At 43.6% G+C, this 20302-nt stretch overlaps 1 protein-coding gene across 1 annotated transcript in view; it reads right to left on the reverse strand.

Annotated features, from left to right (window-relative positions):
• Positions 1-3732: 3732 nt before the first annotated feature.
• The window catches only part of RABGAP1L (RAB GTPase activating protein 1 like), a 393018-nt gene continuing 376448 nt past the window's right edge, over positions 3733-20302 (reverse strand). The window contains exons 23-27 of the mRNA XM_025044002.1: positions 16877-16981; positions 14630-14713; positions 12128-12199; positions 9812-10009; positions 3733-8800 (exon numbers count right to left, since the gene is read on the reverse strand). Coding sequence (XP_024899770.1) covers positions 8648-8800; positions 9812-10009; positions 12128-12199; positions 14630-14713; positions 16877-16981 — 612 coding nt within the window. The 3' untranslated portion in view covers positions 3733-8647. The remainder of the gene's footprint in view (positions 8801-9811; positions 10010-12127; positions 12200-14629; positions 14714-16876; positions 16982-20302) is intronic.

The raw sequence follows: 20302 nt of genomic DNA on the forward strand, positions 1-20302 counted from the left end.
CCGCGGTTCGAGAAGAGTAACGCCTCTTCCTCGCCGCCGCGACAGGGGTACGATTGCACTTTGACCGCATTTGTCCCGGCTGCGCAGTCGCAGCTCGGAACCGCTGCCTTCGCGTACTTCACCCCAACCCCGGAAATGACGTTACGATCTTCGGGGTCCAAATCGGAAGTTAACTAGAGTCGGCTGCTTCCGGCCGCTCTAGGACACTAGGCCAACTAGGCAGCCATCTTGTTCTAAGGCTGTTCTGTGAACCTCCGCGAGAAAAGGACAGAAAAGAGATGAGGCAGCCTATTTATGTTAAAACGGGGGAAAAACGAAGACGCCAAGTATGGAGGTCCCCGCAGGGAACTTTGATTTTCAGTGGGCTCCGGCGGTCTGGAGACGTCACCACCGTTTAGTGTCTGCGACGTGGTGGCGTCATCATGGACAGCGCTGGGGGGGGGTGCGGTTTCGTTGGCCACGTGACGGCACCCAATGGCGCTGCCGCCGTTTAAGGTTGCCAATACAAGGTGCCACACTGTGACCGCAATTGCGGTCTCCTGTACCTCGTGGTGTGTGAAAGCACTTCCTTCGTGCTTTCGCCCCTTCACCGACATTCTGCGACTCTCTAGTCGCACCCGCGGTTGGATCCAAGTCAGCTTATTGGCCATCAGAAAACGTGGGCTGAGTTTTCCTGAAACTGCGTTGTGCTCTGATGGCTCCAGCAGCACCATTCAGTAAGGCCCTGAGAAACCCAGGCTTCCTGTATTGTAGCCTCTAACAGCTTCAAAACGTCTGCAGAATAGATGGGAACATAAACAGTAACCCCTGAGAAGTCAAGTAGCCCGCACTCATTCAGCTTTGTGTATCGCTCAAGGTAGTGATTAGAATCAGCAAGTCAGAAGGAAAGGCTCTTAGAAAAATGCAAGTTGGCCCTTACCGTAAGAATCGGAAATAACAGTACAAAAACGGACAAATTGCTGCACACAGCATGCATGAATCTCAAAAACATGGCGTTAAGGAAAAGATGCCAGACATAGAAAGGTTCATACCGTTTGGTTCCTCTTAAATGTACTCTAAAAACAACAAAACAAATTAGCCTGTGGTGTTAAAAATCAGGATGGTCTTTCCTTGGGTGGAGAGGACAGTTACAGAAAGGAGCCACGAGGGGGCTTTTGAGGTTCAGATACTATTCTGTTTCTTGATTTGGATGGTTATAGGTGTGTTCACTTTGTAGAGATATCACTGAGCTGTAAACTTATATTTGTAGTTTCTTTTGCATATTATACATAACTGAAAGTTATGTTTAAGTAGGAGGGAATTTTCCGAAGATAGAAATGTTACTGATACATACAGTTGTCAAAATTCATAGAACTGAACTCCTAAGATCTGTGCATTTTATTGTATGTTAATTATAACAGTATAACTTAGTTTTTATAAAAAGTGTTCAACTGAAAGTCTTTACGTACTTAAATAGGAACAAATGTCCCATTTCACCACCTAAAAGCTTGACCTAATGCAATTATTTTCAAATTTGCTTGGTTATGCAGCTGGGGCAACTCCTCCCCCCAGATATCCTAAAGTCACAAGATTTTCAAATACCTTCTATTACCCAGTGACTTTCAAATCTCTGTCTTCAGTTCCCTCACTCCTCTGCGCTCCAGACTCTCAGCCTCTGCTTGAGTGTCTAATAAGCACATCAAATTCAGCTCGTCTTCAATTTCAGGTTCTACAGCCCATCCTATAATAAATCTTGATGGCTTTATATTCTAAATATGTTGAGAATCAAACCACTCTCCCAGCCTCCACTGCTACCACCCACAACCAAGACATCATTACTTTGCCTGGATTTTTAGCCTTTTAACTTGTTTCTCTGCTTCCCCACTATGTCTTTACAATTAGTTTCCCACACCGCAGCCAGAGTAATCTTTTCAAATCATCATATCCCTTGCTTAGAAACCTCCAATAGCTTCCTACTAGACTTAGAATAAAGTTCAAATTTCCATCCATGACCTAGTGTGCTCTACATGATCTTATCTGACATTTATGAGTCTCCTGTCATCTCGTGGAACTCGTCTCTCACTTCTCTCCCCTCCACCTGGCATTTTGGTCATTCCTTGAATCTGCTGAGCTTGCTCTCACCTCCAAGTCTGTATTCTGTGCCTTCTCTCCGTCTGGAATGCTTTTCCTCCAGAGCATCACTTAGATCATTCCTTCACTTTATTCAATTCTCTCAAAAGTGACCTTAAGGAGGTTCTACCTGACTATTTTAGTGTTCAATCAGAGAACCAGAATGAGTAGACAGATAGATGAAAGATAGGTGATAGACACAGACACATTATAATAAAGAATGAACTTATACAATGGTGGGAACTGGCTAATAACCAAGTCCAAAATTTCTAGGCCAGGCAGGCAGGAATGGAAGATCACAGGCAGGCTGGGCCCTATTGGAACATGCCAACGCTTTCACCCACAAGAAGTCAGGGAGGGAAGAACATAAGCCTGAACTTCCTTGCAAACTTTCCTTGCAAGTAAACTATTCAAAGATTTTGCCCTGGGTGTCCCTTTGACAGTAATCAAAAAGTTTTGTTAAAGTATAATTTCAAAAAGGTGAACTCAAGACTCATGTAACTATAAAATGAACATGTGACAAATATTTTAATGAGGGAACCAGTAATATTTTAAAACTATATTGAAGTACGTTTGCATAGCTAAGTACTTATAGGCAAATTAATAATTGAATGTTAGTGTGAAGTTGCAAAGTTAGGTTCAAACTGGTATAACCTTTGGAGTTACCCATTCCACTGGAAAGTAGGGATGTGCATCCTTACTGGATAAAAATCTTCCAGTTAATATGTAATCATTAAGGCTAGGACCTTAAATCAATAGTGAACAGTGAGTTCCACTCATGACCTGCCAAATTCAGTAGATATTTTCTGAACGACTATTTTACTTTTTATGCAAAATTTCTCAGTTTAAATACTACATGGGTCAAACTAAAGATGTCTGTGGTCTGGGTTTGGGCCACAAACTATAATTTTATAATCTGTGATTAATAATTTTTAATACATGCTAAATTCTAATAGGCTCTGACTAATCTCTTGGCTTTCACTTAGGTTCCATGGGCTCCTAGGACCAAATGCAAATTAGAAAAAGCAAATCAGGATTCTTTGCACCTTGCCTTGACTTCCAGAAGAGCCTCTAGAGTTCTGTTTGAGTTATATATCATCACCCACTCTGCTGTACCTTTAAAGACTAGCCACAGCCACCTAATCCAGGATTAGCCAATCAGATTTTTGTAAGATTTTGGAATTGGGACAGAGATGCTAGTCTATCTCTGCTGTCGCTTGAAAAGAAGACACATAGACCTGGAAGTTGTGCACTTAGAAGCAGGAAAAGCTTGTTTTCGGAGCAATGCAGCAACAGATAAACATCACCTGGCAAGACCAACAGAAGAGCAGTTCCAGGAACAGTTCCTGTCCGTCCCTTGTCCCAATGCCTCTTCAGACCCAACTGTTTGGCCTTTGGTATCTATGATAAAAATATCCCTATTCCCTTTTAAATAATTGCCTTATTAAGCTAGCTTGAGAGAGTTTCTCCGTTACTTGCAACCAAGGAGTTTCTGTAGAGAGGAAAATGGCACTTGGCAGTGCTGATGTGCAGGGTGTCATTTGGCAGCGTGCAGCCTGGAGCAGGCTCCCATACGAATCGACTGAGTTCAGATGGTTCAGAATAAAATCAATGAGACATACATGGACTTCAGAACAAATGTTTATTACTGCTTAATGGGACCAAAGGGGCAACACAAAGCCTCGAAAACACCACTGGCTCACAAAAGCGGTCACCTTGTTACCTTCTTCGTTGCATCTGTTTAGTTCGTAAGGCTTCATTCACACGTGAAAACAAGATACTAATCCAATTCAAGTTCATAACGATTATAAAAGTAAACATTTGTTGGGACAATGTACAATAAATTGCACTTTCCTTAACAAGCGTTACATTTACATTTACAGAGTGTACTATACATAATACATGGAATTATGGAAACATCTAATTGGTCAGTGTTTATTGGAGAGCAGCTGCTCTGTTTCTTTTGTAGTTGATCAGCACTGTTTGGGCTACTCCACTCCCTTATCCCAGAACCTGTTTTCATTAGACACACCGTGGACAAAAATCTATACAATTCATAAAAATAGATGGTAGAGAATTCCTACTACGTCCTCAGCAAGAGAAAGGCAGAAGTTGAAAGAAAGGGAGAGGGACTGACTGAGAAACTTGTTTCCCTCATTTGAACTAAGAATCCATACATTATGCAAAATACCAAAAATAGAGAAACTGATGTAAAAGGCTATTGGGACATCTTGGATTCTGGGACCATCTCCAGGTTTATTCCTGTGCTTTCATGACACCAGAGTCTTGATGCATTTATATCCTTATAATTCTGTTTCCTATATTTTATTCCACTTATAGAGTTATTAAATTACATTTTAATGGAAAAGATTTTACATGTTACTGTCACTGAAAAAGGAAAGTAACTTAAAATGTTCATTTCCTATTCAATGATTCTTTTTTCTCAGATCAAAATTTTCAGAATACCACAAATGATGGAGGTGGGAAGAATGGGACATGCTGATGTTTTCATAGCGGGCAGCAAATTCATTTGGAGATAAGCTTGACATGTAGTCTTTTAGACAGAAGCTGAGAAGGGAACACCTGACCGCTGACTGCAGTCACTAAGCTACTCGTAAACATCCACTTTTCTCGTTACTACTCAAGATCATCGATTGAGGTGCAGCCCACACTGAAGTGTTCATTTTGGTCGCTTCTGAAAGATAAGTAAATTCCCAAGGTAAAGGGCTTTGCTTTTATTGTATGGAAGTCACTACGAGAAAGGGAGGATGTTCTGGAGCAGTTCTAGTTCAAGGTGACCGTCAGCATGGCAACTAGAGGGCAAGGGAGTTTTGTATGATGGGAAACACAGGCCACTGAGATGCTGTCTGCCCTTCTGTGTCCGATCGCCCTGTGTGTATTCAGGTGCATGGTACCAGGGTATACAAAAGCAGCAAGGATACTTTATAAAATTCTACCAGTCACGCACACACAAATCCAACAGTGTTCAAATCAAACAAAAGTCTGTCCATTCTCTCATTTATTTGGAACTGAAGCCAGAGAATCAGAGCTTTTCAAAGTGTGTTTAAGAGCACGTTAGACAATAGAACCATCATCTTGCTAAATAATTAAGTGTTCTTTTTTCCCTCAGAGATAAATAAAACAAACAAGGTATTTAATTTTCTAAAAGCTCCTTTTTCCCTTAAAGGGGTCCTGAAATCAGACAACCGCCTTAGCAGAATAGTTAGTAGATTGATTTCAGCTAAAGAAAAAAACTCAGTCCCTTACATGAGTTACATTCTCATCCTCAGTAACTAATCAACCCTTTTAAGGATCTCTCATCTCTTGTGCATTCTCTTGTTTTTCTCACTTTAGTTAGTTTAAGACATGAAGCCACTAGTTATTAAGTGAAAAATATTTAAGAAAATGGAATAGGGGTTTGAGAAAAATAAATAACACACAGTGTAAAAGAATGAAAATTTTAAAGAAAGGAAGTAAGATAAATACGATTAAATTTCCCAACATCAGTACAAAGATTGCTCTTCTACTTTACTGTGGAAACGTAAGAAAGCCAGTGAAGAAGAAACTGCTAACTTAACAGCTTGGGGAGGGGGAAGACATATTGGCTGTACAGAAAGATGGGCCATAGGCCTATGTGACATCCCTACTAGCGTTTCTGATGGGCACTCGTAATACAGAACATTAGGTAGCTGACTGTTTCTTTGCATTAAATTGTATGTAACTAAATATAACGAATTGTGCCGGGGCTCAGGATGTGGGAAGCTAGTACACATATGCACTGCAAAATTCAGCATGGTTTCTTTCAGTTTTAAAGAATGTATTACACAAGATTTTCAATATATAAAATTAATGAACTGAATAATCAAGTTGAATTCCATTCTTTTAACTTATCCTGCAGAATTTAATGAAAAGAGAAATGATCACTTTTCAGAATATTGATTGCCAAACGTTGGATTTGGGGAGGAACGTTTTATATAATGTATCTAGGAAAAGATGAAAAACACTAGGGTATCTGAAAATCTTCTGGCTATTTGGGCTGGTTAATCTCTTTCTAAAAGAAGTCAAGAGAAGAGTAGCAATTCTCAAATATATTCCAAAATAAGTCAAATTAAAACTAGCAGTTTTCAATAATACACAGTGAAGGACATGTGGTTTGGGATACTGCTACTTTACATATTGTATGAATAATTATATCATATACCACAGTTTGAATTTTCTATCTTTACTGCTGCTACTGACCCAAAGGCATTGCAGCGAGGAAAAGTTTAGACTTATAGTACAAACACATACTCAAGTATAACATGAAACTGGAAAAGAAAAAAAAATCTATAGTTTCCCATTATAATCTTTTAAAAGAGTTAAAAGGAAATGAAAAGTTAGATTTAGTAAATGTTTGCAATATATATAAACCTAGTGATTTTGTTTCAAGAAAAAAATGTAAAGGGCTATGAAACTGAGCCAAGTCAACAGGTAAGGACTAGATTTAGAGCCATGATATCTCTCCTTCAACTACCGTTTAAGGAAAATTATGCAATTCAGGCATTGCATGGAATACGCTGTATAGTAGAACGATGAGGCTCAAGAAACACAAAAAATTGTCTTTAATTTAGCAAGCCCTCTGATAGACAACTTGTACAAGGCTTCTTGGAATCAAAGCGTAAAGTACCAGTAAAGCTAATGAATTATACTGAATGTTTTACAGAAACAAGTACCAAGATATAATTCTCTACCCATTAATTTTACAAAAAAAAAAAAAAAAAAAAGAATAAATAACTTTTCTAAATCACCATGCAAGGAATGTTAAAATCAACATAAACACTCAGAATGCTGGGTTGTTTTTCTTTTTGGTATAAAGAAATGAATATTGTGATGAAAGATGTTAGGACCAAAAACATTCTATGAGAAAAATATTATTTGATGAGTGTAACAAAGGATAACAGACAACCCTATCAGTTTTATGGGTTGCATGGGATCTAAACACTTGCCGATAGCGGGACTTCACTTTTTAGAGTTTAATGATCATTTTAGGAGAAGGATCCACACGAGCAGCTTGAAGTACATGCTCCTGAAGTCAAGATGGCTCTTGATTTTTACTTCCAAGAGTGTGTTAGTTTCAGTTGCAACACATGGCACAGATGAGAATCACTCTGTCAATGCAGAGCTTAAGATCATTTGCAAAGAATATGTTCGACAAGGAAGCCAAGGATGAGTATCAGCAAATGTTACTGTACATACCTGACAGTAGTTGGGTTGGCGTAAAAGGATCAGAGGCCTCCAAAATAGCTTAGAAAATGGGGAAATTCTTTTTGCCCTTACCAAACGATTCCCTGTAAGGATTATTTTATATAGACACGTTAAATACAATTGAAAAAAAATATTTCCATCAACTTTTAAACATTATCTTTCTTCACTTTTCCATAAGGTAAGTATTTCTATAAAGGTTTCAGATTCAATCAAAAATGTTACAGACGCATTCGTATCTCTTCATCTAGGGGTGCCAAGGGTGCATTTGGGGGAGCTACGGGAATCAGGAAAAGTTGCCCAACATTAAACTGAGATGGCGTGAAGCTGACATCTGCTTCCTACTTCATAACTTTAACAGTAATATTAGTGTTTCCTTAGCAAGCATCTGACGACATTAAATGACACGCTCTGTCCCCGGTTCTGTACTCCACCTGAACCCGGGCCTTTCTAGGCCTCTCTGGTGAAGATTCCCTAAGGCTGCAACTTGAGATACCTACGTCTGAGTTTAGATTTGCCAGAACTCACAACTTATTCACACTTAGGAACTTGCAATTCCCGTGTGCAGTTCTTAAAAGGACCTGTTAGAACACCAGGGCCAAAGTGATTTATTTCATCCTGCGTTTATCAAAATCTCAGTTCGTTCTATCTAGTGTGTATTCTCAATAGCCTATCTTATCTCTCGGTTCTTGGCACTTCGATTTCAGATGTACCCAACAGAAAATGAAATCAACTAATTCTCTCTGGGGACTGTTCAATCCCAGGTCTGCCCTTTCCTTCAAACAGGATTATCGCTGTCCAGGAAATTGTTTTCACGAGGAAACGTGACAGTGGTCGTGACTGGCCCCACAGTGTGCTTTATCTGAATAAATCCTGAAAAGTTAAGAGGTTTAGGTTTCAACTTTTTTTCCTGTGACAAAGCTCTTCCTTTCACTTTGACCTTGGAATAAAAGACATCTCCATTTTTACAAAAGATAAAAATAATTGTGAATACTTAGTTCTAAATAAAAAGCATTTAGTTCTGAATTACTTAATTCCAACTAAACATCAGGCATAGAAAATAATGTTTCATACTATGACGCATCTGAACGCGGCCTTCCATGAAGAAGCTTGAAAACAGGTATCCAACATAAACCAGGGCAGTTTCAATGCCATCCCTCTGAGGAGTGTCATACAACAAAGAGCTACGGAAAGACCTGGCGGGCTCTCTGGCCTCCTTTAAAGGGACGCCAGAGAGAGTTCTCCTGGGTTTCCGTCGCTTTGATCGCTGTGCTCTTGTGCTGGGGCGAGGCTGGAACTATGTGCTCTCCTTGGGTGGCGGGGTGGCCTGTGGCGGCTGCAGGGGCTGGGTGCCCGTGGCCGTTTTGATAGAGTTCAGGGTTTTGCTAAACCAAGAGTTTTTTGCAGCTTGGATTTCATTCATAAGGGCCCCTCTCTGATGTTCAAGTTCCTAATTAAAGAAAGAAAATTATCTGAGTTGTATAAGGGTTTTCTCTCTGCCAAAGAAGTCCAGGTACAGCTTTTTGGAATCCCCAGGTCTACACGGCCATAGCCTTCCTCCCGCAAAGCCCAGAGGAGAGTTCATTGGCTTCTTAATGCAAGAAAAAGGTTTTAGCGCTGAAAGAGTTACCGCTAAGAACCAGAATCTGTGCTTTTTCTGAACAGGGAGATGAAACCTCATTTTATCTTTTTTTTTTCACCCCCTGCAATTTAGATTTAGGTTACAACCTGACATAACATAGTTAAAATCACAAATAAACATAAACACACAGACAGATTGATAGTGTAAGCACGAATAAGTTCTAGTTCCAAACACATGGTTTTTGCCCTGAGAATCTAGACAAGGTCCAGTGCAGAGACAGTTAAGGGTCACTAGTGTGGCGCAGGTCAGTGCCACGGCAGGACACGGCAGCGGGTAAGGATCAATGGTAAACAGGAAACGGGGAACCGTCCATCAGACGCCAAGGCTGTTTTTCTAATTATGTTACCCCCGGTATGAAAAGAGATTATGAGGAAATAGATTTGGCAGAATCAGGTAAAGATGAAAAGATGCTCCAAAGAAAAGAGTGGGTGTCGGCAATGTTCGGCCCTCATGGACGGATAATGAAGGGGGCTGGGCCTTCCGTTTTCCAGGATCAGCTACCAAAGTGACCGAGTTCAATGAGACAGGACCTCGGCAAAAAAAAGTCTCGGGGTAAACCAAAAAGGCTTATGCCTGAGTCCTCCCAAAACATATTGTAACTATTAAAATTTCACTTCAATCTACGTTCGTTTATATCAGAGTTTAAAAATAATGACATTAACGTGACTACGCAGGACACGTCGGTGGCCAGAAACTGCATTCATCATATATACTAATAGCTATGATGCTGGGCCAGGTAGGTATGTATACACGCTAAAGTCCTGGACTATCCCAGACAATTAACTTCATTTTCTCTTGGCCTTTTATCAAGTCACCAACCTGGATTTTACACTTGGCCTCCACCAGCTGCAGCTTGGTTTGTGCCAATTCCAGCTCCATCTCCCTCAGCTGCTTCTTTAGTGAGTCCTTCTCATCGTCCGACTCAACTCCCTGGTCCTCTCTGTTTATGGCTGCTGGTTTCAAAGTGCCCTCCTTGCTGAAAATGTCACTGCAATGTTTACACGCCATCATTTTACCCTGAAATATCCAAGAGAAATAAACAACATCGAACTGTATTCCACAGCATAAATCATTTCCTGAAACAATATATGATTTGATTTTTACTTAGATGCTTCTTGTTGACATCAAATGCAGGCCCATTTCTAAAGGAAATTGTTTTTCTTGTGTTACAACCAAAATGGTTATAGTCAACATAGAACCCAACTATCTCCGACAGGTGCTCCTTTTCCTTAAAGCATCTCTAGGGAGACTCTGGGAATAGACAATCTTCTAGCATCCCTTTGAAACCTGTTCTCGAAATTTTGTACTGCCACTACTCTTGCTAGATGCCAAGTCCCATCCATTACGCTCAGCGTGCAGCCATCTGCACGTAGCATCTCATCATTTGATCCTAGAGCGACTGCGTGACCAGGTACTATTATCACCCCCATTTTACCAACGAAGAAACTTAGTTTAAGTAACTTGCCCATAGAAGACTAAGGTCATTAGGATCAACCTAAATATACCTTTGCAACAAATAAAGCATATGCCCTTTTATTCAGCTTTAAGCAAAGATGATCATTAATGTCCAAGGTAATAAAAGTAACCCAGGCCTGGATTGCCAATCGGAGCACAATCTGCCCCGAACAAAGCAACTCTTGTCAGGACGACAATGCCATCGTTTTCTTAAAATCTCTCCAAAAGTAGTTTAGAATGAAAAGACATTATGAGGTCTTTCTATTTTGATGTGCTACTGTTACAACGAGCTCAGTATGTCTACAACCATAGCATTCCATGGTAGAATTATAGGCCGGGAAGGGATGCAAGGATCTAAGGGCCCACCCACCTCCTTATAACTGGGTGCGCTCTCTCTAAGCAGTCTTCTTAGAAGCTCCACACCCCTCTCAGGCTTACATATCAGAACTTAGTTTCACAGCTACACCTAGCCTCAAGGGAGTCCAGGAAACAGCACCTTTTAACTAGTACGTTTCCAGTCCAGATAACATCAGGGTTCTGCTACTAAGGAAAAAGGAGAGACAGATGTTGAGCGGGAATCTGCAGTCTCTCCCACTCCCTAGCACTTCAGCATGTCTGCCGACTGCAGCGTCGTGAGGCTCATCACTCTTGCCCATGTTAAATTATAGGCTAAAGTGCCTAGAATGCATTTATTTACTAGTTTTAAACCTCAATATATTCAAACAGAATTATGTCAGGTTTCTAGGACACTGGTCCTGAGACTTGGCTGTGCCAACACTGCTTCTTAGGAATACCAATCCATTTGGTTTGCTGTTGTTTCTATAGAATAAGCAATTGCTTGTTTCAAATAATCAATTATTACCACCAGGGGGCAGTATATAAATAAATAAATGCTACGAGTTTTCTTTAAAAATAAACCTCTACAAAAATTGCTGGAAAAATCAGCTACCCAACACATGTTTTCCAGCTGAGTCGTAGGTTGCCCATGGCGTTCACTGTCCGAATCCCAGATCGCCTGTGGCATTCACCGTCTAAGTCCCAGATCGCTCGTGGCATTCACTGTCCGAATCCCAGATCGCCCGTGGCATTCACTGTCCGAGAGAGCGAGGGGCAATCCTGCCAGGCCATGCACCGAAGGCTGATTCCAGCCCGGCTGGGACGCAGGCCGCTGAGGGTTCCCAGCATCCAAGAATGCTCGGGGCCTCTTGTGACTATGCTCAAATCCTACGACCCGCCTCTGACGGCCCATAAGATTTATGGGAACATAATCTTTCAGCGGGCAGGGAAGAGGATCATACCCCAGTCAGAAGAAAGATACTATTCTCCATAATTCCTAAATCCTTTAGAACAGGGGTCCAACCCCCGCGCCATGGACCGGTACCGGTCCGTGGCCTGTCAGAAACAGGGCCGCACAGCAGGAGGTGAGCGGCGGGTCAGCGAGCGAAGCTTCGTCTGCATCTGCAGCCGCCCCCAGCGCCAGCGTCACCGCTTCAGCTCCGCCTCAGGTCATCGGGCGTTAGATTCTCATAGGAGCACAAAGGTTGGGGGCCGCTGCTATAGAACAAACAAGCGGGTGGGTGTGACGCCTACAAGGTGCCCTGCGGTGGGATCTTCCTATCGGGTGCTCACGACTGGGAATTTGGAAGAAATTCTATCACAGAACTATTTCACTCTCCTCACCTTTACCACTTCCAGCTCCTCCTTGCTGGCTGCTTGCTGCTTTTCCAGTCTGGTGCTTAACTGGGAACAGATCTAAGGGGAAAAAAAGAGTTTCTTTACTGGAAAATAGAATGACTCTTGCAGCATGTGCACATAACTGTTTGTCAACTCATGTATTACCCACACCTCTGATGCTAGAAGAAATTTTGCAAATGAGTACACTACAGATGTCAGCAGAAAGCCTGGAAGTGTCCCATGTGTAAAGCGCCTCTTGATCTTAATCAGTAGAAAAGCACATGGGGTAGATTTGACTTCTTTCTGTCACCAGCCTTCATGCCTGGTTCCGGTGAATTCTGCCCTCGCTTGTGGGATCATCTACAGAATCTTTGCTGAGTAACTACTATGCTGGGAATCTGATGAAAAGATCTGTGAACCGGAAATGTCTCGTCTACAGCCACAGAAAGAGTCTGTTTTCAATTGCAAAAGTTTCCTTAAGAAGTGGCAGAGTGAGCAAAACAAAGGTAAAACGACCAGAGAGTAATAAAGACTGTAACTCTTATCAAGTGCTTTGGCGGCGCAGCATAAAATGAAAAGCCAGGAAATCAGGCTCTACTTTCCAGCGCTGTGTTCATGGGCAAATTCTAAGCTTCCATTTCTCACGACCAAAAAGTGCTGTACTGCGATAATCAATGGAAAAAAAACGCATGCAAAGGGTTTAGTATAGCACCTGGCTGACAAGCGCTCATTAAATAAAATCTCAGTATTACTGATGCTGAAATAAGGTGCTAACGAGCACTAGAATGGGGAGAATAAGCACTTTCCAAGCCAAAAAAAAAAAAAGAGTTTAAAAGAAATACTGGAAGTTCGACTCTTGTTGAACTTGATCTTGTTCTTGTTAAACTTGTGTGAAATACAAATCTTTTATTTTTGAGAAACAAAATAAAAGTGCTAGCGGATGTCAAATTTGAAAGCATAATTTAGATTAAAAACATAAAAGGTCTACCTCTATTATCAAAACAGACATTTAAAAAATCCTAGTTTACTCAAAAACAGTTCTAGAGAGCAGGGCCTGCTAGTTGAGTTCCATCTCCGATTTCTCCAGATCCAGGCCTGGAAACAATAAGTAGGCCTGTGTCAGCCGATGGTAAAAAGGGATGATGTCACTAGTAATTTAGGCAAACCATATACCCTTTTAAATAAACCCAAACATTCTGAAACGCAGCCAATAATAGCCAAGTCCCACTATAGAATGCATTTAGATCTTGTTTTATGTCTAATCATCTTCAAACAGATGGATCTGTTGCCTTGAAGTGCTTGCCAGATAATATTCAAGAATAGTCCCAAGGCTTGCTATTTGAAGAGTGCTGCATATGGCGGCCACCCAGGGCCCAACGTGGTGACGAAAAAAAAAAAAAAGAAAAGCATTTGCCGTGACGACAATTTCCACAGCACATGGTCTTTCGTGTTCCTTGTAGTGGTTAATGTCTAACCATCCCCTCTCCTCCCTACCTCAAAATTCAGTCTCCAAGGACCACTTTCAATGTTTTCCCTTGTTCTAGCAAAACATGACTATCTCATATCTCCCTCGTCTGCCTTCATTGCTGCTTATTCCAGTGCGGGGCCCTACTTGTTCTCATCTGGACTCTGCTGTTAGCCTCTTACTGCCCTGTGTCTTTCCCTGTGGATCTTCAACTTCGTTCCGTTTCTCACGGGCACAGAGCGGTGCCAATAACGCGTCCCTGATCATTTCACTTTCCTGCTACGAACAGAACGAAGTCCGAACTCCTCGGCCAGTCCCTGAAGACCTGCTTGGAACTGGGCCCCGGCTCATCTAAGCTTCTCTTCCGTACTCAAAACTCACGGCACACAAAACTGTTCCTGTTCACTCCTCCACCTCCACGCCTCCGCACGTGCTGGCCCCCTTCCCACCACCTCCCGCCTCCCCTCATCCATCTCCACGTTCCCACATCCCACCGAGCCTCCGAAAAGCACAGCTCCAATCACCCCTTCTCCATATTTCCCGTATGCAATAAATTCCCTTTCCTTTTATTTATGCACAGGTATTATCTCCCTATTACAAGGCCACATAGCCATGTGGGAAAACGAGTTCGCACATCTGTACTGTGACAGCAAAGGACACACGGACCCCCTAGCTATTGCCATTTAATATAATCACTAAACTCTGGTCCTTGGCAAAGAGGCAAATGTTACCAGTGTGATGTACAGAAAATTAGCTTCTGAGCAGGGCGGTGACTGGGTCCCCACGGTAATAACAGGGTTTCTTGTTCCTCTAACTCCATCAAGCATTGTAAACAAACAACAGATTGTTTTGTTCAAATAAACCTCACGTGTTATCAGCAAGCATGTCCAACTGCTGTCAGTTTCAGAGGAGAAAATAAGCCACCAAATTTAAGGAATGCAGTGCAGTCATTGTTCTGGAAACTCTAGAAACAAGATATTTTTCCCTGAAGAAAAACCACAATAATTACTTTCATAGCGACAAAATCCACAGCAGCACGTTACCTGTTTATACTCAGCAATGATAGCAGTGGTCTTCTGTATTTCATATTCTGCCTTCTCTAGCTGTTTCCTGAAGACTTCTTTTAGCTAGAGTGAAATGAGAAACATCCAGACTCAGAATCCCAATAATAAATTCCTACAAACATCAAGATTCAAGTCTGCCCGCATCACAGCCAACGCGGCAAACACTGTAACTATATAAATTCTCCTCCCTGAAGCTGCATCTTGATCATTTGAAAAATCTAATCGTCTCCAGAGATACAGAAATCTTTCTTTCCTTCCTGTCATATGTGAGACATATGAGCAGTCCTGTACCGAAAGTGCTGACGCGTACTGCTTACTTTATAAATCTATTATAAGTGTCCACTCAGAAGCTACCTCTATGCCTCTGGGAGTCGACGTTGCAGGTAGCCCTGACACTATATAATCAATTACTGGGAAAAAAAAAAAAATATTTCAGGCCTTGCTACTCACAGCCCCTGGCCATCACGGCTGCTACCTCTCCGAAGGCAGAAACGCGGCTTCGGGACAGGAGTCAGAGAAAGATGGAGAAAGATGAGCGCTCCCGAGGCCAAGAGATTCAGGGGCTGAAAAACAGCGACTGTAGACGGAGCTAAGGTGACACGTCATGTCGCCGTCACGGAAATACTAAGTCATGAATGCTAAACTTAAAACCGGTTCTTTCTGGAGCATGGCAGCTCTAGAATTCTAGGTACGGGGAAGGTGGAGATGATTGATGAAAAAGCTCAGGCATCACCAGAATGAGGAGAAAGAACTCAATTCTTCCAAGTTGTTGACCAACAAAAAACTAAAAAGAAAAACTCTGGTTAATCTTTAAGCACATAAGCAGAATAAACCGGTGAACTCTGCATTGCGGCACCCCAAATCACGAATGGGGTATCATCTACACTTGTTAATTCACAAGTTAGTACAGTTTATAAAAAGACTCCTGTCATTAGAAGATTTCTGAATTTCTTCATATTTGTTACATTCTAAAAATTCTAGAATAATTTGTTGGTTATACTGACTCAAACTTAATTGGTAAATTCATCTAATTTAAAGACATAAACCATCTTCTTCTCTCCTCCTGTGACAGGCCCCACTGAGTTCAAGACAGACTTAGATGGTTGAAAGGCTTTGGGCGAGTGTCACTTAATTCTCTAAGCCACAGTTTCCTCATCTAACGAATCTCGCAAGGGTACCAAATAGATTAAAACAGGATATATACACACAGGGAAGAAGCATGGATTAAATTCCTTTGCCAGTAAGTTCATTCTTTACCTGAGATACTGAAGTGAGCCCCTAAAAGGCAGGAAATAAAATTTAAAACAAAACCCACCAAAGGGTCTCGATCAAACTGGATAATCAGCCCCTGAAAAATTTTGAGTACGTTAAAAAAAAAAAATCTTGGTCCACGGTAAATGCCAAAAATCATTTTATCATTTTGGAAAAAAAAAAATATTGTGGAACATTTTTTTTATAAACCCTGGAAAGTGTTAAATAAATGATACGTCTCTTCATTAGTAACTTTACTGGAACTTTCTCTGCTTGGATGTAGGTCTTTGAAAGGCTTTGTGTTCCATTTTATATTTAGTATTATTGATGCCTCAAAATAAAACTCATTAAAATAAATGAGTTAATCGTGCCTGGCAGGGTCTGACAGAGAAGGAGCACATGGAGGAAGCAGCCTGCTCCTCCTTAGCAAAGCCAGAAGCGTCGAGTTCCCGGGAGGGGAGGCCCCTCGTGCCCCGTCCAGCAGTCCTGCAATGGCGTCTTCCAGCGGACTAGCCTCACGGAAGATGCAGGGCGCTGATTTCTAGGCTGGTTCCCAAAGAGTTCCTTTTACCCTCGCAGGGAACGCTGGTGCTGCGTCTTCCCAGGGATGAATCAGGAAAATTAAGTGTGACTGACAGAGGCAATTCCCAACAGACGTCTCTGTGGCTTCAGCCTGACAGTCCTCGCAAACCGCTTCAGAAAAGTCAGTTATCTCGGAGATACGACACGGAATCTGCAGCTCTGTCAAAGCTCTAGGATCATCGTCCCCAGTTACTAAACTTAGAGAAAACTTAACACTCTCGCTGGACATCTCAGTGAAGGCCAACCCCTAAAAGCTGTTCGAGGGCCGAAACGCCGCCTCCTCTTCCAATGCCTTCCAAGGAGGTGTCGGGACGCAAGGCCACCCGCACGGACTGCGGCGGGGTCATCGACTCCGTGGACCTGTGTAAAGGGAAGCCCGCTGAGGCCTTTTACCTGAGCAGTCTCCTCCTCCTGCTTCCTCTTCTCGTCCTCGGTCTCCACCAGCCTCTGTTTGGTCAACAGCAGTTCCTTACTCAACACGTCGGCCTTGTCTTCCGCCTGTCGTCAGAGCACGTCACAGTCACAAAGGGGGTGAAGAAAGGGTGTGCACGCTGTCCCCACTGCCCAGCTATTTTGGGTCCAGTGTTAGCATGAGCCACCCCTTTCCCTCCTAGCTCACCCAGGGGTGGCTGCTTTCACCGAATGCCAACCGCGTACCAGGCCCTTGGCACACATTATCTTTAATCCTCACGACGATAATTATTTTACAGATAATGACGGTGAGGTCTGCAGAGACCGAACAATCTGACTGAGACACACACCTGCTATCACAGCCACAATCTGAATTCAGATTTAAATGGCATCACAGCTCACGCTCTTCATAAATGCTTCTTACACATTTTCAGATGGCACAGCGGCAATCACTCTGGGTCAGGACGGAGGGGTGGAACCTCATACGAAAGCTTCTAACTGGCCATGCACGGGGCTGGGGGCACAGGGTGTGAGCAGACAGGCCGATCCACAGACTACACTTAGGTGAGAACATTCCAGGACCCGCTGAGCTCCCCACAGGTCCTCGCACAGGACAGTGAGCATAGTGGGGAGAAATCAGACCCAAAGCCCAGGCCAGAGAGAGCCGTGACGAAGTACGGACCAGCCATCCAAACGAAGGAGACCACGTTTCTAGAAGGGCCAAGAAAAGCTGAGGAGTACAAAGTCTGAACTTGGCTAAAGTTAACACGTGTCGATTTCATACTCTACGGCTCCTGCCACACCCACAGCCTCAGCTTCGAGTTCCCGTGTGCAGGGAAGCCTGGCCCGAGCCTCGCCTGCTCACCCCCATCTAAATTAGTTCCTGTTTAAATCCCTCATATTTCCCTTGATAGCACTTAACACGGTCTGTAATGACAAATGACACGTGTGACTTACTCATCTCGCCCACTAGGCTTTAAGCTCTGGGCGGCAGGAGCCGCATCTCTTTTCTGCATCACTGTCCCCAGAAGCGGGCCCAGCCCCAGCTACAGAGAAGGTACCCCATGGGTACGTGGTGAATGAATGGATACGGCTCCCCAAGCCCCTGCAGAAGCAGACCGTGTGGCGTGGAGGTGGCAGAGGGCCACAGGATGAGCTCAGCAGAGAAAACCACAGACGCAGAAGAGAAGCAGCCATCTCAAGAAGCTGTCCCTGGCTGACAGCAGCCAAGTGTCATCCAAGCGACCGTGAAAACGGGCCAGGTGGCCCCCTGTCTGTGTTTCTCCGTATTTCCGCACGTCCAGATGGCCGAGCCAGCAGTCTGCTGGCGACTGGCAGAGAAACCGCATCTAGCTTCTCTGCTGCCACTGTCGTCTAGTTCCGGGGGTTAGCGCTCTGTTTCAGATAACTTAGAACTGGCGGGTACTTAAGGTGAAAAGTCTAAGCTCTGACACATTAGATTTTAGCGTGTGTGTGTGGGGGGTGGGGGTGGGGGATCTATACAATAAAAGAACTAAGTTAAAATTAGAGATGAGCCTCAAAAAATGCAAAAGAGGTTGCAAATTAAGTTTCCATGAATTGTAAGACGACGCAAATTATGGAGACAGAACTGACTTCTACAGTGACTGCCGGCCAGACGACAGGAGTGACCCACAAAACAGGGAGCCCGTCCCCAAAGTCCCCGTCAGAGAATCATCGGGGGGCGAGTCCATGCGCTAACCCCGTCAGTGTCTCAAGAATCGAACCGAATCTGCCTCCCTGTAACCCCAGCCGCCGGTTCAAGTTCCACCTGGGAAATGCGAGCGGCAGCCCTGCCCATAGAGACCGCGGTTTCCCGCCCTCTACGGTGTGCCCGGCACGTTCTGCTTTGTGAAGAGGACGGTCCTTTGATAAGACGCATCATGACACTCTGAAATAAACTATGTCTGAGTTTGGTTTCTGGAGGAGAGAGTCACCCGAAATTTCAGCCTTTTGTAAACTTCTGAGGTCAGTGCTGTCACCCTGACTTTCAGTCACAAGCTTTTAAACGCTGCAGCGTTATCTAGACATTTTAGTGTCTGGGAATGTCCGTAAGAAAGGGAAAATGAAACCACTTCCTTGAGGAAATTTTTAATAAACACCTAAATATTTGTGATGAGAGAACCTACTCTTTATTTCACGTTTTCGGCTGCACTCTCACTAGGCCGAGGTCAGGCGAGCGAGCTCCAGTGCCTCTGTTACCGGACCTGACACCTGCAGACGGTTCTGTGGGTCCCGCAGGGAGGGGTCCCAGAGTCTTCCAGAAAGCTTCGTCCCCTGTGTGAAATAGTGAAGGAGGAGCGAATCTTCTGCTCATCGAAACAGGGCCAGGTCGGAAACTACCTGGTTCTCCCTCCGAGAACAATCTCGGGGTGTCTGTGCAGACAGCCAATCTCTACGCCTCACTTACTGAGGGCGGATCTCACCTTCAGTGATCACTGACTCTCTAGGAACATAATACCAAACAGATAGATACTCAGGTTCTATCTCTGGACCCAAATTAGAAAACCTCCATCGTCGCTTGATAAGACCAACTGGACCGCTGTTATTATTAAGTCTTCTAATCACTTACCAATACTTCGCGACACCTTATTGATACTGATCATCGTAATTGCTTGCTAAGGCTTCTATGACACGTGTGTGAGAGAAACGATACCGCGATTGGCGACTCAATCACGAATCAACCAAGAACCTGATCATCACGCTCGGCTCCAACATCCAGGGGCGGCTCCTGCCCAAATGGCTTCTCAGAGAGCTAGCCAAGCCGGCCGTTCAGCTTAAAACAAAACTAACGAATTTGCCACTTATTGCATGTGGCTTCTGGTCTAACAGGGAGCTTGCTGAGGTGAGCGGGACCTGGGCACCGTCTTGGGGGGAGTACTGGCTGTGCCTTCTTTCCGCTCCGTGGGAACAGGAAAGGATGCAGCAGAAAACGAAGCAAAGATGCTGCAGCTCTTCACATTTCTAGGCGCCGAGAAGCCCTTATTGTCAAGGAGTCAGAGAAAAACCAGAAGCCTTCGCTGTCTGGGGAGCCCGAAGCCAATGCTGAAATGACGAGGAGTCATTTGTTTTTTAAGAGTACCCAATTACCCACCCAATTAGCGTTTGTTTGGTTTACCTATATTTCAAATACAATCTGCTTTCGTGTTTGTTTAATGCTTGCCACAGTTTTGCTATTTTAATTGAGACTAATATCCATTCATTCGCTGGGAATGGAAACGCACTCTGCAAGCTGAGGAGAGGCGGGCAAAGCCGGGGTGTCACCCTCAGGCCAGTGCCCTTCCTGAGGGGCGGAGGGGCAGGTCACCCGCCCTGCAGCGACACTTTCTGAATGGCGAATGCGCCCTGCGCCCGCAGAAACTGCAGAATCAGACGTGAGGCGGAGGCATG

The sequence above is a fragment of the Pteropus alecto genome, unplaced genomic scaffold (genome assembly GCF_000325575.1).
Source record: "Pteropus alecto unplaced genomic scaffold, ASM32557v1 scaffold101, whole genome shotgun sequence".
Taxonomy (NCBI): Eukaryota; Metazoa; Chordata; class Mammalia; order Chiroptera; family Pteropodidae; genus Pteropus; species Pteropus alecto.